Source organism: Lepidochelys kempii, chromosome 2 (assembly GCF_965140265.1).
Source record: "Lepidochelys kempii isolate rLepKem1 chromosome 2, rLepKem1.hap2, whole genome shotgun sequence".
Taxonomy (NCBI): Eukaryota; Metazoa; Chordata; order Testudines; family Cheloniidae; genus Lepidochelys; species Lepidochelys kempii.
The window spans coordinates 18,494,051-18,520,534 of NC_133257.1; the positions used below are offsets into that span (position 1 = coordinate 18,494,051).

Here is a 26,484-nt window from a genome sequence, read left to right on the forward strand (position 1 = left end):
GATTATTTTCACAGTTATGACTCACTTTTAATTCTGTATGGTAACACATCATAATGCATTAATAAACATCATCTTTCTTTATATTCCCATGCCCTCAGGTGCATAATAGGGTGTTCATCAGTTTCCACCATTTATTTAGGTCTTGTGCTGGTCTGTTCAGGCCTCGTGAGTGTCATGTTGGTGGATTTGGCTTCTTTCTCTATTGTTCCGTGTAATGTTTCTCTAGGTTGCCCTCTTTTTCTCTTCCCAGGTGGTGTCCATAATATCATTTGATGTGGCAATCATGTTGGTGGCATCCTTAAAGTGTGTCCTAAATATGTTCATCGTCATCTTACCATGTTTGGTGCTTTAGGTTTGTTTACTCTACTCAGTTTCTGATGTTGCAAGAAACTCTTTCCAATGGACTCTGAAGATCTTCCACAGGCATTCACTTTGGAATTAGTTGATCTTCTTACCAATTTCTGCTGCAGATTTCCACAACTCTGCTTTATAAAGGAGGGCAGACTTGGTGGTGTTAAAAATTAGTAATTTTGTATCAGTGCCAATTATGCTACTTTTCTAAATCTTTTCAAGTTTGTGAAAGTTGTTTGCTGCTTTTGATATTCATTGCTTGATATCTAGCATGGTGTCACCATTGATTCACTTCTCACTCCCTAGATATGTAAAATGACTTACTTCTTCTAGTGTCGCCTTTTGCTCTGATGGTTGCTCTTGGGACGTTGATGGCCAAATATTTTGTCTTTCTCTTGTTGATAAACTTGTTTTGCAGTGTCTGCCAAAATCTGTGTCTTTTCTTCCATTAAGCAATATGTTGAACGCAGGAGGATGTCATCAGCAAAATCAAGATTACCCAATTGTTCTAATATAATGTGGTATATTTTATAAAATAGCAAAATCTTAATAAACTTCACTAAGCTTCTGCTATGTTTTTCTGAGAAATGGCTATTATACAATGTGTGGATTAGCAAAATTCTATTGTAGTTTGGGGAGTGGGAAATGGAGAAATCATCCTTCCTAAATCTAATCCGTCTATTTTTTTGTCTCGTTTTGCTTGCATGCGCTATGGGGGATGAAAGGGATATTAACTGTGGATATTTTGAGACCCATGTAATATGCTTCTTGAAGGTCCCCTAACTTGTTCTTGCATTTGAGTTGAAGCCTTATTCTCTACATGTGATTTGAGCATTCACATTTAATATAACTTTTTAATGACCATAAGCCTGGCGGCAGCTCTTCTGGTCATTATTTTATTTACGTTATTTCAGACTGCAGGGGACAACCAAAACCTTTTTGGTAGTAGTTCACTCAAACAAGGTTTATTTAAACTTACTTACTGCACTTACCCCGAGGAGTATTTTGAAAGCTGACAGAGGAGCTAGATCTTGAGGATTTGTATACAGAAGAATTTCAATATAGATCAGTGGAAAGATGTATTGTATGATTCCTGTGTGCTCATATTAGACCATTCAGGAAGGTACTTAAACATACTTTGATCATGTGAGTAATCAGTTGAGGTCAGTGGATACATTAAAGCTAGGTATATGCTTAAGTACCTTCCTGAACCAGAGCCATAGTCAGGTAAGTGAAAATATAGAAAAAGATTTAACAAAGCACATTATGTACACATATTTACTAAAGCAGTGGTCAGCAATAATCCCTTCCGGATTTACACAGGAGCTACATTCAGCTCAACCACCAAAACTGGTTGGAAAAACAGAGCCAGCCTGTATAGTTAATTTGGTTTCACCTTTTCTTTACCCATTAGTTGAAGAAATGACACTTGTCTCCCAGTAAGAGAAATGGGTGTTGGGGGGGGGGGGGTTGTGTGTGTATATATATGTACTGTGTGTATATACTTATCAAGATTGTTTTGTTACTTTTTAGCTATTTTCAATTACTTGTATGAAGTAATAAAATAAAATGCAAGGAAAATGGAAGCATTCATGAATGTATTCATTATGTAACAAAAAATGCTTAATGATAACAATTGAATCTTTGTGTTTATTAAACACAATAGGAAAATTAAATATTGGGACTTTTTTTAAAAAATCATTTCTTCAGACACGTCTGAAATTATAAAAAAAAAAAAGAATTGCTAAAAAGGGGCTTTTGTTATTCTTGTACTGCTCCATCTATACTGATTAAAATGTGACTATAACCATATATAAAAGGAATGGAAAAAACACCTCTCAGTGGGAAAAGGGCCCTAAATCAAGACTGCTATAGGTAATTTTTTTTCTTTAGTCCAACAGGCAACCTGCCAAACTGAATTTACTAACCTGCCAGGTGAAGCCAAATGCAGAAGATAAGAAGTCTTTTGATCTGATATCACGTATGTGACATTTTAAGTGAATAAATATTTACACCATTCATTATCAACTAGTCTATTGGCTGGGATTTTACAGAATGTTGTTGTATAGCAAAATAATTACAAGGTTCTATTTTAACTAGAAGTGAGTCTAAAATGCAAAATTAAGCTCCTAATCCAAACTTGTACAAAGTTTTGTGGATATTTGGATCCAGCTCTGATTTTGACTCAAGGACCAAGACTATATACATCTTCGTATGGAAAGTTTTCTAATATCTATACTGTGTATCTGTTACAAACCATAAGATGCACTGTGCACAAAATTAACTGTTATGAAGAGTAGCAACTATGCGTGAACGTGTTTGCTTAGATTCAGTCAGGTAATTATTCTGCAGTTTTAACAGTCTATCAGTACTTGTTCAAAATACCCCCTATACTGTGTGTGGAACTTCAGTTTCATCTCCTTCATAAAAGATAGCCTTTAACCATTTAGTAATACCTGTGCCTGTCTATCTTGCGTTGTGTCATAGATAGGGCTCTGTGTTTGTCACGGCAGTCACGGATTCCCTAACTTTCTGTGACCTCCTTCACTTCTGTAGAGGCCAGTGTGGCTGACCTCAGGCTGCTGAAGCAGCTGGCTCCAGGGCCAGCTACTCAGGTAGCCCTGGGGACAGCCACACCAGCCGCTGCTGGAGCGACTCTGCAGCCAGCCACTCAGGCGGCCCCACAGCCATCCGCACCAGCCCAAGTAGTAGTCCCCGGGGCGGCTGGAGCAGCTGTGCACCTGCCCCCACTCTCCCCAGCTGCGGCCCCGTGGGGCATGCTCCATACAGCAGCAGTCCCCTGGGGTGCACCCCCCGCAGCAGCAGCTGCCCCAAGATTTAGTCAGGGGTATAGTATAAATCATGGACAGATCAGGGGCCTGAATTTTTGTTTTTGTCCGTGACTTGTCCATGACTTTTACTAAAAATACCCATGACTAAATCATAGCCTTAGTCATTGAAGTTAATTTTGATGGTGATAAAAACAATAACATTTTCTTTGTGTTGATTTTATTTTTTTCCAAACAAAATGTACCTATTTTGGGTTAATTTTGCCCTAATTTTGTCTTGTGCAACTCCTTTTACTTCAAAAGGGATTTTACAAGGCAGAATATGCCCCATATAGTGTTTTTCTATGCATTCTAAAAACACAAGGGTGTCTGTTTTCAACAAATTGACTAAGATGTGGCATAAAAATATGCTGGCTGTACACACCAAAAAAAAGTGAACTTAATGTAACTCAAAAAGTATACTGCCTCACCTCTTTGGTATTACATTAACAATATCTGTCACCAGACCCTCATTTGATACAAATGACTTATACTGTCAACAATTCTGTTGCTTTATTAAAAAGTTAGTAACTGAAAAATAGAGCTGTCATAGGTTTACTGACTTATGTTAACATATGTCCTTACTTGCTAAATATATTTTGGTAACAAATGCTGTTTTGGCATCTTAAAATTAATTTCAAATCTGTCAGGTGTGTTCAACATTAGAAAGATTTTTGTTTGTATTTCAGATAACAGAACATACCACTTTCAGGCGGAGGATGAACAAGAGTATATAGCGTAAGAATGTTTACACTGTCATCAAGATATTTTTAAATCTGTCTCTAGAAATATGCAAATCATTTCTTTGCATTGAAGAAGTCACTGGCAAAACTACTTTTGTTCAATTAGTGGAAAAACACTATATGCCTTTGTTCCCTGGATTTTTTGTTATGCTGAAAGTCATAAGTGAAAACTGCCATTCATCAGAGTGAAGAGTGGTAAAGGTTACAAAAGGTTTGACGCCTACAAAAACTCCATGAGAAAGGGGGGGAGGGGAAGAGACAGTAGAATAATTATCTGTACCCTATCTCACCTTTTTCACAGCCGAAAAAACCATATATCTGCCACTTTAGATGTAAGAGTACGGTACTGGAAATGGGAGACAGAAAACACCTTCTCTTTGAGTCTTACTATACTTTGGAATCTAGTCATTTACGTTAGTTACTTTATTAATGCAGTTACTTGCCCCCATAGACTATTTCATTAGACTTATCCATCTACCTGCCAGTGCAGAACTCTCTAGAACTTTCTAGTGTTCTCTGATTCACATCTCTCTGTTTGTCTTTTTCGTATTGCTTTTGGTAGCCATAGGGCTTTGATAGCAGTGTGGTTGTGTAGAACAGTGGCTCTCAAGCCTTTCCAGATTACTGTACCCCTTTCAGGAGTCTGATTTGTCTTGCGTAGCCCCAAGTTTCATCTCAAATAAAAGCTACTTGATTACGAAATCAGACGTAACAATGCAGAAGTGTCACAGCACACTGTGACTGAAAAATTTCTTACTTTCTCATTTTTACCATATAATTATAAAATAAATAAATTGGAATATAAATATTGAACTTTTACATTTCAGTGTATAGTATGTAAAGAAATATAAACAGGTCACTGTCTGTATGAAATGTAGTTTGTACTGACTTTGCTAGTGCTTCTTATGTCGCATGTTATAAAACTAGGCAAATATCTATATGAGTTGATGTACCCCCTGGAAGATCTCTGCATACCCCCAGGGGTACCCGTACCCCTGGTTGAGAACCACTGCTGTAGAACATTGCACTCCACTGCCACCTGACAATTCCTGTAAGAAAGCTGCTGGTGGAATGCCCAGATTGAGGTCTGGTGCCTGCCTGCCTCCCTCCTTTCAGCTTCACTATTCCTTACCTGCTCACCTATATTCTAGTTTAACACCAGATTGCTTCTTGTACGCTTGCTGTCTTGTATGCATTTGAGAAGCCTTTACAGCTGATTGGCAGGTGAAGAAGTAGATGACATGGGGAAGCAGTGGTTTAGGGCCCAGTCACAGACAGGGAGTGAGCAGGGAAGGAGCCTCATGTTGCACATGGAATCCTTCAAAGCTTTAGGCCAGTCCTGCAGGTTGTGAAAGGTGACGGTTCTGTCATGTTTACAGCTGACTTTGCACATTGTCTGTTTGGGAAGCACCATGTTATTTTCCCTTCATTTGTTGGGTGAGAAGAAAATAATGCCATTTAAAATATTTAGTCAGCAATGTCCTGGATGCACAATTGATCTTGAAATATTTGCCGTAAATTAGCTTTTCCTATATTTGTTTATTTGAAAGATCAAGCTATAATATATTTCATTTTCTTTATTAGTCTTTGTATTTTGAGACCCGGTCATTTAAAGTAGTTATTTGTTACTGCGTATATTTTCCCCTCTGATTATTTTGTCAGATTAGTTTGAGATCCCACAATGATTTTATTTCCTGTAAGCTTCAGTATGTTTTATCAAAATAAAGGAATACGGTTCAACTTCAGTAGCTCAGAGAATGAATTTGTTCTGCAGTATTTTTTTAATATTGTTGTTGCTAAATGGAACTTATTAGCCCTACAAATAGACTTGAGAAGTTTACTGGATTTAGAGGTAGTAAATTGATGAAAACTAATGACATATTGCCTGTTTTGGAAATACAAACCACTAAAAACTACAACACATTCCTGTAGTTCTGCTTATTCAAGTGCTGTGTGTTTTGGACAAGTACTTATAAGTGACCCAAATAGCATTAGATATGTCTGTGTAATTTTGTGAATTTGATCGGTGATACAGCTGTTTCCAAGTCTAATATATCTTTTTTGTGATGGGGCAACCAGATTTGCAGGCAGTGTTCAAGGTGTGGGCATACCATGGATTTATATAGTGGCATTATGATATTTTCTGTCTTATAATGAAACCCTTTCCTAATGGTTCCTAACATTCTGTTAGCTTTTTTGACTGCCACTGCACACTGAGCAGATGTTTTCAGAGAACCATCCTCGATAACGCAAAGATTTCTTTCTTCAGTGGTAACAGCTAATTTAGACACCATCGTTTTATATGCATAGTTGGGATTGTTTTCCAATGTGCATTACTTTGCACTAATCAACTGAATTTCATTTGCCATTTTGTTCTCCAGTCACCCAGTTTTGTGAGATTCCTTTGTAACTCTTTGCAGATAGGTTTGAACTTAACTATCTTGAGTAATTTTTTATCGTTTGCAAATTTTGTCACCTCACTGTTCACCCCTTTTCTTCAGATCATTTAGGAATATGTTGAATAGCACTGCTCCCAGCACAGATCCCTTGGGGACCCTGCTATTCACCTCTCTCCATTATGAAAACTGACCATTTATTCCTGCCTTATCTTTTAACCTATTACTGCCTCCTGAGAGGACCTTCCCTCTTATCTCATCACTCCTTATTTCTCTTAAGAACCTTTGGTGAGCTTTTTGAAAGTCCAAGACACTATATCCACTGGATCACCCTTGTCCACGTTTGCTGACACCATGAAAGAATTCTGACACACATGATTTCACTTTACAAAGGTGCATTGAGTATTCTCCATGAGTGCGTCTCATAATTCTGTTCTTTACTAGTTTCAGCCATTTGCCTGGTACTGAAGTTTGGCTTACTGGCTTGTAATTGCCAGTATTGCCTCTGGAGCCTTCTTAAAATTAACATTACGATTAGCTATCATCCAGTCATCTGGTAGAGAGGCTGATTTAAGTGATACCAGTTAGTAGTTCCACAATTTCATATTTGCGTTTTTTCAGAACTCTTGGATGAATATCTGTTTAGGGCGAGGATTTAATTTACCAATTTATTCCAAAACGTCCTCTATTGGCAACTCAATCTGGGACAGTTCCTCAGATTTGTCACCTAGAAGGAATGGTGCCAATGTGGGAATCTCCCTTACATCCTCTTCAGTGAAGACCAAGGCAAAGAATTCATCTAGCTTCCCTGCAAAGGCGTTGTCTTCCTGGAGTGCTACTTTAGCACTTCGATCATCCAGTGTCCCCACTGATTGTTTGGTAGTCTTCCTGTTAGTTTTTGCTGTTTGTTTTTGTGTCTTTTGCTAGTTGCTCTTCAGATTCTTTTTTTGGCCCACTAATTATATTTTTACACTTGATTTGCCAACATTTATGCTCCTTTCTCTTTTCCTCAGTAGGATTTGACTTCCAATTTTTAAAGGATGTCTTTTTGCCTCTAACTATTTCTTTTAGTCTGTTGGTTAGTCATGGTGGCATTGTTTTTTTGGTCCTCTTGAGGTTTTTTGGGGGAGGGTGCTGGGGGTATACCATTAGTTTGATCCTCTACTATGGTGTTTTTAATTAGTCTCCCTGCAGCTTACAGGCATTTCACTCTTATTACTGTTCCTTTTAATTTCCATTTAACTAGCTTCCTCATTTTTGTGTGGTTCCCCTTTTTGAAGTTAAATGCTACTGTGGTGGGTTCCTTTGGTATTCCCCTCCTCCCAAGGATGTTAAATTTAATTACTTTATGGTTGGTATTACCAAGTGGTTCTTCAAGTAGTGTCCCTGTGGGTGCTTCACTGTATGAGAGTTCCACTGTAGGTGTACTTGGATTCCTGTGCTGCTGATCAGAGATCTTTATGCCCTGCCACGAGGCTAGTCAATGCACACGGACTAACGCCTGTCAGTTCCTTCTCTACGACTCCTGGCTAGAGACAGAGCTATTAACAGTCCATTAGCAACTATTACCTCATGCTTTCTTTGTAGCCTAGACTAGTTTTTAGTAGTAGTCTAGTGTCTTTTATTTTTTTCCTTATATTCTAAAATATATCTATACTTATATGTAGAGAGATATAGATAGAATTTAATTTCTTTCTTCCCACGCTTCTTATTGGGGACCCTTCCCCCCCAAATGGGGTATGCCCAGTTCTCCAGGCTTCAAGAAGTGCTTGTCCTGCAATGACGCTATCTTCATTGCAGACGCATTCATGGTACATTCATTGCCTCAGGAAAGGACACGTTTAAAAGTGCACTCTTTGCCAGTAGCTTAGATCTTGGTCTCGCAAGGACAGAGAGCTAAGGCAGAAGATTATATTCATGGAGGTAGCTCTGAGACCTTCTCTGGACACACACCAACAGTCTCCACACAGACATGAGTCTTCCCCACAGCCCTCAACATTAAAGGGCTATGGGTTGAAGAAATCAGCCACCAATCCTTCTCATAAGTTGAAAAAGAGAGCGGGAAGTCCCCACAGTGAGCCATGAGATAGCCACAAATGATCCCTGTCATGCTCAGTGTCCTCAGTACCATCAGCACCGAGACAGGCCAAACCTGGTACCCATGGCTCAAGGAAGACTACGGTGGCAGGTACCATTGATGCACCCACAGACCCAATGGGCATAGGCACCAAGTCAACAGCACCTCAGGAGAAGGACCGGAGTAAACACTCCAAGGCACCACTGGTATGCCATGTCCCATCTGTACCGATGCCTCTTCCAGTACCTGAACAGCCAGTCCGGAGAATATCTCCCCGCCCCCCATCACCGTTCGTCGCACCGAGCCAGTCAGCACCACTGGAATTTTGGCACTCGAGGGACCTCCATTTAGCTGATGTACCAGAGTCTCTCCTTGGCACCAGACCTCTGCACCGGGTCTCCGCTTGACATGGGAGTTTTTCCCGCTGCCTTCCCATGCTCCCCTGCTCTGCAGTGTGGTCTGAGATAGCGGACCAGAGATATTTCAGTACTCATCTCAAGCCCCCTACAGTGCCTGATACCAGCAGGTCCTCCAGGCATACCCTTATATGTCCCCACTGCCACCATCCTAGTATGGCCATCCATGGACACCACCACCAGACTCCATGCCACTGCCACCCCAGTGGCCATACTGGGATCCCTGGGCTGCATACCACCCCCGTCCCTCTCGGGCTTCTAGTCCCACCCAGAAGCCCCCCAAGACATCCTTCCTCTGCTGCGATGTCCAGAGCTTCGGAGCCCCCAGAAGGAATCTTGGAGGAGTGCAAGGGTGATGTCAAGGGGGAGGCAACCCCAAAAACTATATTCTTCTCCTCCCCAGATGAGGCTGTCATGCCTCCCCCACCATCCCTGGCAGATGATTTTCGCCTCTTCCAAGACCTCGCAAAGAGAGTGGCTGACTCTCTCCAGATACCAATGGAGGAAGTCATGGACACACACCACAAGTTCCTGGACATCCTCCATCCTTCATCCTTAATAATAGCCCTCCCTGTCAATGAGGCCCTTCTCGACCCACAAGAACCATATGGCAGACCCCAGCACTGGTCACACCGACTTGCAAACAAAAAGTAATACATCCTGGCCTACAGAAAGAGTTCCTCTTCTCCCACTCTCCACCCAACTCAATCAATTCTCATGGCCGTCAACACCATATGAGGCCCACTCCCTACAATAGGGACTGGAAGCAGGAGGGTGTACTCCTTGGCCATGCTTCAGTTTCAAATTGCCAACTACCAAGTGCTTACAGTGAAATATGATTGCACAAATTACTCAAAACTGAACAATTTTATTGAGTAGCTGCCAGAGTCACATCACAAACAATTTAAGGCCATTATCCAAGAAGGGCAGCTAGTGGTAAAGACAATGCTACAGTCTGCCCTCAATGCGGCTGATACTGCAGCCAGATCCATCTCCATGGTGGTGATGCAATGTGACTCTTGGCTCCACCTGTCAGGTTTCCTGAAGGAGGTGCAGGCAACCATTGAAGATCTTCACTTTGAGGACACTAAGCTCTTTGTGGAGAAAACCAGTGCCTCCCTTCACACACTGAAGGATTCTTGAACCACTCTTCATATGCTGGGCATTCATGTGCTGGGACAAAAGAGAAAATTTAGTCCACAGTTCCAGCATAAACCATAAACTTCCCAGTGCCCAGCTCAATGATACTACAAGCCACAGAGAAAGAAAACTAAATTCTCCAGACGTAAACCGTCTGGTCAGCAATGTTCCTCGTCCTAGCCTTCCACGTCTAAACACCAGTGTTGGTTGAGGTGCCGATAGTTCATTCCCCACAACTGCTACAACCTACCATCACTACCCACCCTTTTGGCCACTATCTGGCAGCATTCTGCAGCACCTGCAAGCATATGACATTGGACTTATGGGTCCTAGAGATTGTTTACTGTGGGTACTCTGTCCATTTTGTCTCCCTGCCCCCTCCACAACAGCCTTTCCTGTCCCTCTTCAGGGACCCTTCTCACGAGAGTTTATTACGACAAGAGGTAGACAGTCTCCTCCAGTTAGGAGCCATAGAACCAATACCTCAACATCTGCAAGTCAGAAGTTCTACTCTTGGTATTTTCTAATACCCAAGAGGAAGGGGGCTGGAGACCCATATTAGACCTCAGTGCACTCAACAAGTTTGTCAAAGCTGTGAAATTCAAGATGGTCACTAACGATGATCATTCCAGCACTGGAACAGGGAGACTGATTTTAAGCCCTTGACCTCCAGGATGTATATTTTCACATCGGTCGTACCAAATCACAGGCAATTTCTCAGATTGACCCTGGGACAAGATCACTACCAACACAGGGTAGTCCCCTTCAGGTTATCTTTGGCCCTGAGAGTATTTTCCAAGATTTTCTCAGTAGTTGCCACCTGTTTACGCTGCCAAGAGATCATGATTTATCCTTACCTGAATGATTGCCTCCTCAGAGCCTGGTCTCTCCAAGAGGCTCACCAAGTCACCAAATCAACAATGCACTTGTTTACAGAGCTGGGCTACAGATCAACGGCCAGAAATCAACCCTCACTCTAGTACAGCACCTGGAGTTTATAGGCGCCAACCTTGACCAGCACAGATTACTCTTTCTGGCTACACTTACAGAGACTGTCCAAAACAGTCCACAAATATCAGCCAGACTGCCTACAACTCTTGGGGCATATGGCAGCTGGCACAGCAGTAATACCTCACGGCCGACTCCACATGCGGTGCCTTCGGATGTGATTCAGCTTGGTTTATAGACCAAAGAGGGACATTCTAGGCAGAGCCCTGTCACTGGTCACCAGGGTAAAAACCTCCTTAGACTGGTGGAAAGACCCAGCCAATATTAGCAAAGGGATCCCCTTCCTGAAGAATTCTCCCTTGTTGCTTCTCACCACCAACGCATCCCTCCTAGGGTGGGACTCACATCTAAACAGCCTTATGACACAAAGGAAGTGATCTTCCATGGAGATATCCCTCCACATCAACCTCCTCGAGCTAAGGGTGGTCAGGATGCCTGCGCCCATTTCCTCCCATTAATCAGACGGTCACCCATGAAAGTCCTAACAGACAACATTGCCTTTATGTTCTACATAAATCGACAAGATGGAGCCCAGTCTCCCTCCCTCTCTGCAGAAGTGTTGAGACTATGAAACTGGTGTATCTCCCACGCTGTCAGCGGTCTACCTCCCAGATACACAAAACTTGATGGCAGACCGTCTCAATTGCAAATTCCCACACAACCATGAATAGGAGCTATACCCAGTAGTGCTTCACAATCTATTCAGGAGGTGGGGGATGCTGACCACAGACTTGTTTGCCACTTACCTGAACAAGAAATGTTCATGCTACTGCTCCAGAGCAGGGATAGGACAACCTACTCTCGTCCCATCTACTTTGGAGTTCTTGTCAATGACTCTGCGGTAGAGAAAGAACTGAGGGGGGTTAGCCTGCACGCACTGCCTAGCCTCATGGCAGGGCACAAAGAGAGACCGTGGGGGTGGGGGCGCTAGCGGACACTGCTGCTGAAGTTCTCTGACCAGCAGCACAGGGACCCATACAGTGGAGCCCCAACACAGGGGGACGCATCTCAAAGAACCATTGTTACTGCACAAGGTGAGTAACTTCTTTGGCTATATGCACCTCACGGATCAGATCCTGTGCTTCACTTAGAACTAAATCAAGAATTGCCTCTCCCCTTGTGTATTCCAGGGATATCTGCTCCAAGAAGTAGTTATTGATGCTAGTTGTATCTCTGCCTCTGGTCCTGAGGTGACATGTAACCAGTCAATATGGGGGTAGTTGAAATCCCCCATTATTATTGAATTTTCTATTTTTGTAGCCTCTCTAATCTCTCTGACCATTTCACAGTCACCATCCTGGTCAGGTGGTTGATAGTATAGTCCTACCGCTTTATTATTGTTATGTGTTACTATTCAAGCATGAAATTTCTATCCATAGAGATTCTGTTTGATTCATTTAAGATTTTTACTATATTTGACTCTGTTTCCTTTCCTTCGCTCCCCCAATAGCGCAACCTACTCCTGTCATTCCTATGTATTTTGTACCTTGTTGTTACTGAGTAGCAGCCGTGTTAGTCTGTATTCGCAAAAAGAAAAGGAGGACTTGTGGCACCTTAGAGACTAACCAATTTATTTGAGCATAAGCTTTCATGAGCTACAGCTGACGTGAGGTGCCACAAGTATTCCTTTTCCTGTTGTTACTATGTCCCATTACCATCTTTCCACCAACTTTCTTTAATGCCTATTATATCAATAGCCTCACTTAATACCAGGCTGTCATAAATATAAAGGGAAGGTAAACACCTTTAAAATCCCTCCTGGCCAGAGGAAAAACCCTTTCACCTGTAAAGGGTTAAGAAGCTAGGATAACCTCGCTGACATCTGACCAAAATGACCAATGAGGAGACAAGATACTTTCAAAAGCTGGGGGGAGGGAGAAACAAAGCCTCTCTCTCTGTCTGTGTGATGCTTTTGCCGGGAACAGAACGGGAATGGAGTCTTAGAACTTAGTAAGTAATCTAGCTAGATATGCGTTAGATTCTGATTTTTTAAAATGGCTGAGAAAATAAGCTGTGCTGAATGGAATGTAGATTCCTGTTTTTATGTCTTTTTGTAACTTAAGGTTTTGCCTAGAGAGATTCTCTATGTTTTGAATCTAATTTCCCTGTAAGGTATTTACCATCCTGATTTTACAGAGGTGATTCTTTATACTTTTTCTTCTATTAAAATTCTTCTTTTAAGAATCTGAATGCTTTTTCATTGTTCTTAAGATCCAAGGGTTTGTGTCTGTGTTCACCTATGCAAATTGGTGAGGATTTTTATCAAACCTTCCCCAGGAGGGGGGGTGTAAGGTTTGGGAGGATTTTGGGGAGGGAAGACGTTTCCAAACGGGCTCTTTCCCAGTTATATCCCTGTTAGACATTTGGTGGTGGCAGCGATAAAGTCCAAGGGCAAAAGGTAAAATAGTTTGTACCTTGGGGAAGTTTTAACCTAAGCTGGTAAAAGTAAGCTTAGGAGGTTTTCATGCACGTCCCCACATCTGTACCCTAGAGTTCAGAGTGGGGAAGGAACCTTGACACAGGCAATCAAGTTCACCCATCTTAGTATTTAGACTTCTTGCATTGGTACACAAGCACTTATAAAATTTGTCAATATTTAGTTGTCTGGCTTCATATGATGTAATTGAGTGGGACTCTTTTTCATTTCAGAGTTTCTCTTCAGTTCTTATCTGTACTTTCTCAACTTATATTCTCTCTTCTTTATTAGGACATAGAGTATCCCCTTGAATAAATTTTCCCCTAAGAAACTGTGTGCTTCTCTGTCCAAACCATGTGCTTCTCTGCACCTGTCTGCTTTCCCTGAGCCCTTAGTTTAAAAACTCCTCTAATACCTTTTTAATTTTTCATGCCAGCAATCTGGTTCCATTTTGGTTTAAGCGGAGCCCATCCTTCCTATATAGGATCTTCCTTTCCCAAAAGGTTCCCTAGTTCATAATAAACCTAAATCCCTCCTCCCAATAACATCATCTCACCCATGCATTGAGACTCTGTAGTTCTGCCTGTCTTCCTGGACCTGCGTGTGGAACTGGAAGCATTTCAGATAATGCTACCATAGAGATGCTGGATTTTAATCTAAATTTGGCCTCCAGGACCTCTTTCCTACCTTTCCCTATGTCATTTCTACCTGCATGTTCTATGAGCACCAATTTCTCCCCAGCACTACACATAAGTTTATCTAGATGTCTTGAGAGGTCCACAACTTTTGCATTCTGCAGACAGTTCACTGAGCCAGTCTCCCAATCATCAAAAGCCCAACTGTCTATATTTCTAATAATTAACACCTCCATTACTATTACTCGTCTCTTCCTAATAACTGGGGTCCCCTCACCCGGAGAGGTATCCTCAGTGCGAGAAGATACCAGGACATTATCTGGAAGGAGGGTCCCAATTATGGGATTGTTTTCCTCTGCTCTAGCTTGACGTTCTCCTTCCTTGAGACTTTTATCTTCCTTAACAGCAGAAAGGCTATCAGGTTGGGGGTAGGACCATGCTACTGTGTCCCTGAAAATCTTCTCTAGGTACCTCTCTGTCTCCTTTAGCATCTCCAGTTCAGCTACTCTGGTCTAAAGAGCCAGTAGTCTGTCTCTGAAGACCTGCACTGAATGTACAGGTATGCAGTCCTACGTGCTGCATTCAGTGCAAAAGAATGGGTAGCCCCTCACTATACTGCTAGACTCCTGCCTGTATTATTTTTAGTCTTGCAGGATTTGTTTGTTTATTTTATTTTATTGTGTGTGGGGGGGTGGTGGTTATTATACTAAGTTTAGAGTATTTTTATTAGGTGTATCTGGGTCCAACAGTCCCTCTCGCAACTCCCTTGCAAAACTTCCCTGTTCGCTAGCTCCTCTAGTTGCTTAGAAGCTGATTTTTTAAACTCCTGTTCTCCCTCATTTAGCCCTGCCATCTTGTCAAGGGATTCTAAAGGGATTAGGAATCAAAGATGGCAAACTAGAACCTCATTAGCAAGTTCTCAGCCTAGCCTAGCAGGCTACTTGGCTCAGCACAAAGCCCCCAAAACAGAACAATGACAGAAACCTGTGGGCAATAAGGGAGTCCTAGGAGAAAACAGAAAGCTGTCCAATATCTAGACATCTGAGGAAGAGAACACCATGGAAAACTGGGCAACTACTTAATTGAGGTGGAGATTGCAGAACCCTGGTCTGTAATACAATCGGACAACTGTGCAACCGGTTTTCATTAACACTACAAATTTATATCTGATCATCTTTGCATATTACATTGCGTCCAGTGGCTTCATACAGTGAAGCAGAAGCATTCTGTGTACTTCAAACAGAAACTGTACAAAACAACAAAGCTATAATTAAAATAGAGAGAACCATAGGACACCTGGTAATGTCATATTGGGTTAAAATGCCATTTTACTGTTTTGAGGGCTTGGGGGAAGAGGTTGTTCTGCAGTGAATAATGTATATAATATATTTCTGCCATTTTGGAGTATTAATGATCAATTCTGTTTTATAAATGGCATGAATGTTTGTGTTAAATTAGCCCTGCTGATAATCTCTAGCTACAGCACACAGTATGATGCTTTGTGCTCTGAATTTTTCAGAGATTGCATCAGGTGATATGCAGCTATATGGAATTTTTCATTTCCTTGGCTAAAAGGAATAAAAAGCGAATTGTTATTGCTGTATGTAACTGTAGTAAATAAAATAATGCTTGAAACACTAATCAAACCTCTGGTCAGCTCACACATCCAATTTTTCATCTAATTTTCATTCCTTCTAATAGTGATTGAAAGTTGCTTTTTAAATTGCTATTGTATATCTGACATTCAATGTTAATTTCTATTTATCGTAATTGCAATTAAATTGGAACCATAATAACTGTAGCTGCTGACGAGTTCTTTAAGCCAGTTGCCAATTTCTAAATGAACGGATATTTCAGCTTGTACATTACCTACATTTATCTGGATTATGCTAATATCAGAAGCCAAGAATACTTCCTTTTTGTTTTGTTTTCACAAACTGGTCTTCATTAGCAAAATTGCAAATGACTGCCACCTAGAGTGTGTTTATATATTTTACTTTACAAATTCAGATTATGTGTAGCACATGTATTGTTTTCTGTACACAGAACTATAGAGGGAAAATATTGGAAATGCTTACATTTCTCAGGGGTGGGAGGGGAAGGGGGCATGGTAAACTGGCTTTTACTAACCTTCCTTTGCAAGTTTTTTGGAAAAGACCATTTGTTCCCAGATTCATCTTTTGCGCATTAATCACAAAACAAAAAAGTGCATATGTGAGTGCAAATACAAATTCAGGCCCTGATTCTGCAAACATTTATGATGTAACTTTATTTGTATAAGTTCCCCATTAAACTACTTATGTCTCTAAAGTTACTCACATATGTTAGTATTTACACGCTAGAGACTATGAAATTAAGTCTAAAGTTTCATCATCAATCCATTCAGTTGAACCTAGACATTACAGCACACTGCAAAAAAAAAACAAAAACAAAAAAAAATCACACTGAGTATAGAAAGTTGAAATATCTAAGCAGGAAATTGGTTAAGCAGAGCTTGAGCATTTTTAGACAGAAGTGTGCTATTTTATCTGCTTTAGCTCCAAGTAACAAACAATTACTGTAGCTGAAAGGGATTGGAGGAAAAAAACCTGTTTTTTGTTTTGTTTTTTCAGCTTGCTAATTTGATATATTAGACAGCACTTAGTGTGTAGCCATTTTTTCTAAATCCCTTGTAAAATCTGTCAGTCAATGGCCCCTCGTAGTTTGGGACTTTCACACAACAGGAAGTGAGAGAAACACACTTTTTAAAATAGGGAAATGTTGTTGTATAAACCTTAAAAATCAGTGGGTAGACTCAGCACAGTTATAGTACCTGAAACAACTTTTAACTCTTTGTTGATTTGTTTTAACTTGACTGAGTTGCAGATTGATATCTGTAAGATCACGTTACCAGTTATAATCTTAATGTTGGCCACTACTGTTACTCCATTACTCTCTATTCTCATCTTTCGCCTCTTTTCTAAAATCCTATCCCATTTTTACTCCTGACCTGTCCCATCTACTTGGCCTTCATAGTCCTTGTATATGGGCTATTATAGCAAAAGACTCAGGGCCAGATTTTTTAAAGAATTCAGGTATATAAAGATGCAGATAAGTGTCTAGTGATATTTTCAAAAGTGCCTAGGAACCTAAATTCCAAATCTGGCCCTTAGTCTCTATCCACTCCCAGGCTTTAACCCACTTCAGAAACCAGGAATTATATATGTTGGCACATGTTGCAGTACATTAATTCAAACCCTTTTTGATGAGCAATTTAAAAATCGTTTCCCCTTGTTTTACTTTGTTCCTCCTCTCATTTTTGTTTTACTTCTGCTTTTTTTTTTTTAACTTTCCAGTCTCTCTCACAGTATACTCCCTCCCCTCCACATCTACCCTGTTCTTTCACCTGCAAACTTGCTATAGTTTATAGGTAAAGTTGTATTTGCAAAACAATCTTCATAAAAACCCTTCATTTTATACTAGATGGATATCAGTATTGACTAACAGTAAAGAAGAAGCATTAAACATGGCATTCCGTGGAGAGCAGAGCACAGGGGAAAACAGTTTAGAGGATCTAACAAAAGCCATTATTGATGATATACAGAGATTACCCGGAAATGAAGTCTGTTGTGATTGTGGATCACCAGGTATCTTAATTTACATGAATGTCACCAAATGTCTTATTTCAAGCAAAATAACATTTTTAAAAAGTTTTTAGAGTGCAGATTAACTTTCTGAGCAATATGTAGATCAGCCTTCAACCCTAGTTTAAAAGAGCAAGTGTTCTGAGTCTCATCCATCCACGTTGTGTGTTGTCTGCACTCAGTTTCAGCAGTTCAAGCCCCATTGTGGGATTTGAACTGCTGATGTTGTTGCACTCTCTCCAGATCCTTATTTCAATGGAATGGAAATTGTTTAGCGTCACTGTTTTTGTAAGCTACTTATTTGGAAGTGAGTCGTGCTTAGGCAGTGATTAAGGAAGATGTAATTCTCCAGCAGTCTTACTCTTGGATCTCAGCTTCATAGCATGAGACTCGTGGAATTGCCAAAGATCTTAAAATTTCTGACCCTAAGGACAATGGTAATAGGGCGATGCACAAACCATCCCCTTATTGGTTGGCAATTAAGCTAAGTGCTTGACACAACTGTCAATAGGGTGTCCTGGTTCATGCTTTATCCTTTTACCCATCGGTGCCAAAAATCTTCAGAGCTTTGGTAGTTTTCCCAGATTTGTGCCAGGAAGCAAAGACTAAGTGTAAGAATCCTTTTGGAATGATCTCTTCAGAGCAGCAGAATTATAGGTCAGTCATTTTCCCTTGTCTGAGCTTGAGGACAATTAAGAGTTATAAATCATCATTGAGCTACTGAGTTAATAGTGCTTGATAGCTGCTGCTTTTGTATCATAAGGAGGTTCCTTAGACGGGAGGTAGAACGGAGGACTGGGGAAGATAGAAGAATAATGTCTCTGGCAGGTAGCTGATACCAATATTATACTGAAATACTGGTAGCTACATTCTACAATGATTATGTACATTAGAAATGTAAGTAGAATATTGCAACCATAGAAAAATACAGCTTTTCAAATACTGAAAGACGATAAATAGTTTGTAGTTTATAATTTAAATCTCTGGAAATCTGGGGAAACATTTTTTATTAACCTTTGCCACCTTGATTATAATGAAGTCCCAAGCATCTGTCCTCTTTTTTTCTTGCTTTAAACTATTGACTCAAGACTTCACGTAGTGGGCACTTAATTATCCCTCTGGTCAAGGAAGACTGAATGAGGCTCATTTTGAACCACTTGACTTTCTTGTCTAATCTGCCCATGTTATTGCTGTTAAGTGGTCCAAGAAAAAAAAAAAACCTCTCACGGACTGAACATGCTCATTTTGCAACATACATGATGTGAGAACTATTTGGGTATTTAGCGTAGGGATGCTCACATGGCAGTGCAGAGCACTATTACTGGGCCAACCCTAGAGTTTAAAGTTTACCTCTGTGGATGTCCATTCCATCTATAGTGAAATGTTTCTTAATTTAATCTTTATGAAAAAATACACTTAGAGCATTAAAAATGAAGGCCAAAATGGATAAATTTGGTGGGCCGGCATTACATTTAGGTGCCTAAATATGTGTTTAGACACCTGGGTTTGAAAATTTTGCCCTAGATGTTTCTAGATAGGTGGTGGATTTTTAGGAATATACAGACTTAATTCTATTAATGGAAAAATGCATTTTATTAACTTTTTGGTTCAGTTTGGTGATGAAGTTTGAAAAAAACAGATATTCATAATTAAGTTGCTTCCCCTAAGAGGAAAGTCATTTTCATTGAGGAATATTGTTTTTTACAGAAAATAACTTTCACTCTTTTTAATATTTGCTACGTATTTTATTTCTCAAACTCTTCTACAGATCCAACTTGGCTGTCAACGAACCTGGGCATTTTAACCTGTATAGAGTGTTCTGGAATACATAGGGAAATGGGTGTTCATATTTCTCGAATCCAGTCTTTGGAACTAGACAAATTAGGAACGTCTGAACTCTTGGTGAGTCCCTGTAGTTTGTGTATCTTTAATCAGATACTCTGCATATAAAGGATACTTCCAGGTATAGAATAATGTACTGTTACTTATTTTTTAAAGGACATGTTTTGTAGAAAAATATATATTCACATTTTGCTAGTACTGTGGAGAAGGATTTATCTTGTACTACTTATACTTTTGTCCATTTACCAATTTTATTTTCTTAATGAATCAAGTTTTTCCCTAATGATGTATTATTAACTGCTGCTGTCATTACTAGTATACTTCGAATATTACCTTTTGGTATGTAGTCTTGATCCTGAATCAAAAGCCACTGACAAAATCCTTGCACGATAAGAGAAAGTAAGCTAATTGCAATCAACAAGAGAGTTCAGAATGTTGCCAGTAAATTGCATAGGATGAAACTGTAATTTGAAGGGAAAGATCCTGCACTGATGTTAAGAGATACTGTGAACTGGATGTGGGAGAAGACAAAAGTGAAGTTTGACATGTTTCAAACAAAATATGTGTGACCTAGAAAAAGATTTATGTTTTGCATAGGAAATTGTGAAAAGTGTGTGTGGGGTGGGGAGAACATGTAAAAATTATTAGGATTTAAGTAGCAGGTAATTCTGAAGTTCTCTGAATGATGGTCCCTATGTGTATTCAACTCGAGGTGCGCATGCACACCATGTGCCTGAGACCAGAAGATTTTTCATTAGCAGTGTTCATTGATCCATACCTGCACCCTCTGCCTCCTTGTGCTCTGAACTGAGTGCATAAAGGGTGGTGCTGCCTGACCACCTCTCCAGTTCCTTTTTACCACCCCTTGTCCGAGATTGGACCTCTCCAAGTGTCTACAACTTTGCTAACGTTCCTGCTTCAAATTCCAGGTTTTTTAAAATAGTTTACCATTCTCTAGTTATTTAGTTTTTAGTATTTAGCTATATATTGTTAGTAGGAGTTTTACCCCTCATTTGGGTACTTAGTATGCCCGAGATCCCCAGTTTCAAGTCCTGTGTAGCCTGCCCTTGGGTCTTCCTGGTTAGTGACTTCCACACTTGTTTTTATTGCCTTATCCCTTCCAAGTGCATCATCTGTCATTTATTTCCTCTCTGAACCCAGCAATATCGAGCATTGCAATTCAGAAGATTCCTGGTGGAACTCCCCCGATGACCCAGTTCAACCTTGGGTCATCAAATCCTTCTGTGCATTGGCCAGAGTCACTGTATTGTGCCTATACAGCCACAGTGCTCCCAGACTCCAGATCATCAGAAGGAAGAGCTACAGACTGCAGGAGGCAGAGCAGGTGGGAGCACTCTCAAAAAACTAGAGAAATCCCCTCCCAAGTCATGATCCAAGAAGTGGACTTCTTTCCCTGCTGCCTCCAAGTCTGGTGGGACTCTGCACCCTGCTATAGGTGTGTCAGGAGCTCACAGAAAGCATAGGCCTGTCTCGTCAGTGCTGAGAACCAAGAGTGCCCTGAAACTATCAACTGCTGAAGGGCCTGGACCAACTCCAGCATGGGTGAGGGAAAGAAGGCAGCCACCCACATGGCTGGTATCATCCCACAGCAAGAAGAAGGATTCAGTAGTACCAGCTCTCACTGCCTGATCTAAATTAGCACCATTGGCTCTGCCAGTAGGTAGAAGCCCCTCCAGCTCCCCTTCCTCAAGGACTGGATGTACTGTGCTCAATGAACTGGCTGAATATTCTGATCTGGGGTCACTAATCCTCTCAGAGCCGATTATCACCAGAGAGTTGCTCACACTGTTGAACATTTGCTGGTACCTGTGGTCCGCTAGTGCAATCTGAGGACTTATATTCTTCTGGAAAGTTTGAGACTGAGACAGTGGGTCCACCGATAGTACCAAGAGACAAGAATAACCCCAACAGAGGTTCCAGAGGCTCTTGAGAACCCACCCAATCCCACAGGATGCTGCCCAGCTCAGGACCAGTGGTATCCTTCCCCATAACACCACCTGCTTACCCATATGGTCCTTTACACTGAGATCTGTATCTAAGACCTCCTGAGTACGGCGGATCAGACAGAAGTCACCTCATAAGGAAGAACCCCAGCCCACTGAGGAACACTGTGTGGAGGAGGAGCAACTTGAACCAACAGACCTACTCTCCCCAGCAGCATTTTTATTTTCATCTCCTCTTAAGGCTACTGCACCTTCCTCGCCATCACCATGCGGTGACTATAAGCAGTTCCAAGATCTGAGAAGAATTGCAGATGCACTCCAAATTCCCCTGGAAAAAGTTCAGGATACCACTTGTAAGTTGTTAGATATCCTCCAGAGTGCAGCCCTAGCAAGATGGCACTTACAATCAACAAGGCCATATTAGAGCTGGCCAGAAAAAGTCTAGCACAACCCAGTCACTTGTGCCCCCCACTCTGAAAAGAATGGAGAAGAAATACTTTGTTCCTTCTAAGAGGACGAAAAACTTACCTTCACACCCCACACCGAACTCTCTAGTTGTATAGGCCATCACTGAATGTAACAGACTACACCAACCTAAGTCTGCTGCCTCCAACAAGAACACCAAGCAAGTAGACCTCTTCAGATGGAAGAGTTTCACCTTGGCTAGCCTATAATTTTGCGTTGCAAATTATCTAGCTTTGATGTCTAAATATGATTTTATTAATTATAAGAAGTTTTTTTGAGTTCACAAACTACCAACCCGAGCAGCTTGGTCGCATTTTCAAGCCAGATCGATGAGGGTCAGGTGATAGCTAGATCGTTCCTTCAAGCTTCGCTAGATGCAGTAGACATCACTTCTCACTTCATGGAGACTTCTACTGTCACGAGACAAGCTTCATGGCTCCAGTCCTCTGGGTTTCCAAAGGAAGTTCAAGCCACTTTGGAAGACTTTCCCTTTGAGGGCAACCACTTGTTCAGTGACAAAATGGATGAGTCATTGTATATTTATGAGGACCGTCATGCAGCCCTCTGCACCTTGAGTATATACATCCCAGCATCTTAGAGAAAATACTCCACATCACCACTGTATAAGCAGTGTCCCACTTCTCAGCTCTTTTACTACATAAGGGCCGATGAGCCTTCCAGGAAGCACCAGAGTGCAGTGCAGCAGACAGAACGTCTCTGTCATTCTCTCACCAGCCTCAGGCTCCTGCCAAGAAATCTTTTTGATGGGACCCTTGAGAGTCACAAACCAGCCCTCCTGCATCCACACTTCATTTAGTAGCCACCTGGCCCATTTCTCCCCAGCATGGCATCATATCATGTTGCATTAATAGGTCCCAGAAATTGTCACCACCAGATATCTTATAAAACTTCTGTTCATCCTTACCAGAAAACATCCCTCCCTATCTCTTTTCAGGGACCCCCTCTCATGGGAGGATATTCAGACAGGAGGTAGATCCATGCTCCAGCTGGAGCTATATAGCTTGACTCTCCTCAGTACAAGGTAAGGTGATTTTGTTCACGATGTTTTCTCATTCCCAGAAATACCCTTTCTAGATCTCAGACAACTGAATGTCTTCATCCACTGTTAAGGATTCAGAATGGTCATCTTGCCTCTCTAATCTCCTCTTTGAAGAAAGATGACTGGTTTGCAGTTCTCAATTTAAAGGACACCTATTTCCACATACACATATGTCCAGCACACAGGAGGTTCCTGCACTTTATGGTGGGCCTAAACCTTTATCCATACGGAGTACTTCCTTATGTCTCTCAACCATCCTGAGAGTTTTCACAAAAGTACTATCTATTGTGGCAGCATACCTACATAACCAGGTCACTCCAGTATTTCCCTACCTCAACAACTGGCTGCTCAGGGGTTGGTCATACAGAGAAGTGCAGTCAATGTCCTATCCCTTGTCAGTGTCCTTCAATCCTTAGGGAGCCTAGAAAAATCCACGTTAGTTCCCATGCAAATGATAGACTTTATTGGAGCAGCTATGGAGTCAATCACAGCCAAAGCATACTTACCCCAGGACAGATTTCAAGCTCTGAGGGACTTCATCATCTGTCTTCAACTGAGCCCTCAGATGACAGTGCAATCCTGCCTGATCCTCCTAGGCCAGATGGCCCTGTACGTTGACTCCCTTTGCAAGGCTCCATTTCCAGTGTTTTCAGGTGTGGTTATGCTCTGAGCAGGGATAGCCTGGTCAAGCAAGTCTCACTTTCCCACCGTATTCTGACATCATTCATCTGATGGGAAGACAGAGAAGCTGTGAGTAGGGGTTCCCTTTGTTTCCCATCTAGACACAAAGAAGCTAATTATGGATGCCTCCCTATAGAGTTTGGGTGTGCATCTGGGCAAAAATGGCTCAAAAATGGACCCAGCAAGAATCCAAGATTCACAAAAAACTGCGAGCAGTATACAAAGCCTGCAAAAGATTCCTGCCATTCATCCATGCCCTGTATGTTCAGGTCATGTGAGACAATATGATTATAGTATACTATATAAACTTGAGAGTGTATGCCTCAGAAGTGATCAAGCTGTGAAATTGATGCATCTGGCACCAGATCTGTCTCTCAGCAGTGCACCTCATGGGAGTACTGAACATCCTAGGGAACAGCCTCAGCAGGAACATCCACAGAGACCACGATTGAATGCTTCACAACTCAGTGGTACAGCACATCTGACAGTGGGAATTCCCTTTGTGGATGCCTTTGTGTCGGAAGAAAACAAGAAATGCCCGGACTACTGTTCTGGCGCAGCTCAGGGACACAATTCCAGAGGACTTGCATTCCTAGTACACTGATCAGAGCTCTCCCACTCATTCCCCTCTGATCTCAAATCCTGAGGAAAATCAAGCAAGACACAGCATCAATCATCCTAGTAGCACCCTGGTGGCTGAGGTAGCTTTGATTTGCTATCATCCTTTGGACAGCTTCAAGTCCATGCATACAAAACCAGCTGTTTCCTAATCTGCTGACTGAAGACAAAGGGAAGACCGCCCATCCTAATCCAGCATCCCTCTATTTGATAGCTTGGTATTTGGATGGATGATGAATTTAGAGAGATCGTGTTCTAAGGCAGTAAAATCCGTCCTTAATAATAGCAGGAAAGTCTGTATAGGAAAATGTTATGCTGCAAAATAAGAGATTTTCCATCCAACGCCATCAGATATAGTAACTCCTCAATTAATGTTGTTATGTTCCTGAAAAATGCTACTGTAAGCGAAATCAAGTAAAGCTAATCTAATTTCCCCATAAGAATTAATGTACAGAGGGGGGTTAGGTTCCAGGGAAATTTTTTTTGCCAGACAAAAGTCTATATTTTATAGTGTGTGTGTATGTGTGTATAGAGAGAGAGAGAGCAAGTATATATGTGTGTGTGTGTGTATATATATATACACACACACACATATACATAGTATACATTTTAAATAAACAGTTTAATACTGTATACAGCAATGATGATTGTGAAGTTTGGTTAAGGTGGTGAAGTCAGAGGGTGGAAGAGGGTAGGATATTTCCCAGGGAATGCCTTGCTGCTAAATGATGAACTAGCACTCGGCTGAGCCCTTGAGGGTTAACACATTGTTGTTAATGTAGCCTCACACTCTACAAGGCAGCATGAATGGGAGACTGCATGGCAGAGAGAGACAGACACACACGCTGTGTGAGACAGAGAAGTACACTGGCCCCACTCTAAGTACATTACCTTTTTCATAGAATCATAGAATACCAGGGTTGGGAGGCACCTCAGGAGGTCATCTAGTCCAACCTCCTGCTCAAAGCAGGACTAATCCCCAACTAAATCAAGTAGATCAATTTAAGTAGATCAGCAAGTTTCCGTGTGTCCCGAGCCCTGTCGTGTGTGTCCCCCCTCCGGCTCTGTGGAGCTGGGGTACAGGAGTTGTGGAGGGCAACACCCTGACATTAACACCCATTTTCCCCACCTCCACCCCACCTTGCACAGCAAGCAGGAGGCTCCTGGGAGCAGCTCCAAGTCAGAGGGCAGGAGCAGCACATGGCAGTGTGGGGAGGGACAGCTGAACTGCCCGTCAATTGATAGCCTGGTGGGCAGCTGCTGCACAGGGAACTTAAGGGAGCAGGGAGCTGATGGGGGGCTGCTGGTCCACCCTGGTTCCAAGCCCCCACCATCTAGCTCTGCAAGCAGTGGACAAAGCAGGTGGCTGCCAAACAATGTTATAAGGGAGCATTGCGCAACTTTAAACAAGCATGTTCTCTAATAGATCAGCAATGTAAAAATGAAACAACGTTAATCAGGATGACTTTAAGTGAGGAGTTACTGTACCTCCACAGGGCTCAGGGATACTACCCATTCTGAACTACCTTCTTTCTTTAAAAACATCAGGTCTGTCCCTCAGCTTGCTGCAAATGCATTTAGTGACCATTAACTCCTTCTTCTTTCCTCTGGTGGAGAACTTTTTGGTCTTCACCCACCCTATGACAATGAGTTTTTTCAAAAGTCCTTAACCTTTGCTCTGGTGCTAAAACCTACTTCAGCTTGGGACCTCAGTCCTGTTCATATTTGCAACATTCATGAATCCTCCATTTGAACCTTTAGCCTCCTGCTTCTTTCTTCATCTGTCTATAAAGGTGGCCTTTCTGACTGCAGTTATGTCTGCCAGAAGAGTTTGGTGAGGTTGGGGCTCTTATGGAGTGTACCTTCCCTACGGGGCGTTCCATAAGGATAAGGTCTCTTTGAGGTAATACGCTACATTCATTCCAAAGATTCCCTCCAAATTCCACTTAAATCAGGTCATACACCTTCCAGAGAAGGTAGGAAGTTCCATTCGCTGGATGTTTGTCGAGCCTTAGTGTTTTACCTGCAGAGGACAAAACCCTTCAGGAAATCTCCTAGATTATTCATCTCCTGTGCTGACCATATGAAAGGGGAAGCTACCTCCTCACTGAGACTTCCTAAATGGCTTCAGGTTGCATCCAGCTATACTATGAGTTGGCAGCAATAGCTCCCCCACAGAGTGTCAGAGTCCAATCATCCAGAGCCCAGGTATCCTCAGTGG

At 41.6% G+C, this 26,484-nt stretch overlaps 1 protein-coding gene across 2 annotated transcripts in view; it reads left to right on the forward strand.

Annotated features, from left to right (window-relative positions):
• The window catches only part of ASAP1 (ArfGAP with SH3 domain, ankyrin repeat and PH domain 1), a 329,105-nt gene that overhangs the window by 233,771 nt on the left and 68,850 nt on the right, over positions 1–26,484 (forward strand). For both annotated transcript variants that reach the window (XM_073330123.1, XM_073330124.1), the window contains exons 14-17: positions 2,245–2,332; positions 3,869–3,917; positions 17,473–17,636; positions 19,402–19,535. In XM_073330123.1, the coding sequence (XP_073186224.1) occupies positions 2,245–2,332; positions 3,869–3,917; positions 17,473–17,636; positions 19,402–19,535 (435 nt within the window). The remainder of the gene's footprint in view (positions 1–2,244; positions 2,333–3,868; positions 3,918–17,472; positions 17,637–19,401; positions 19,536–26,484) is intronic.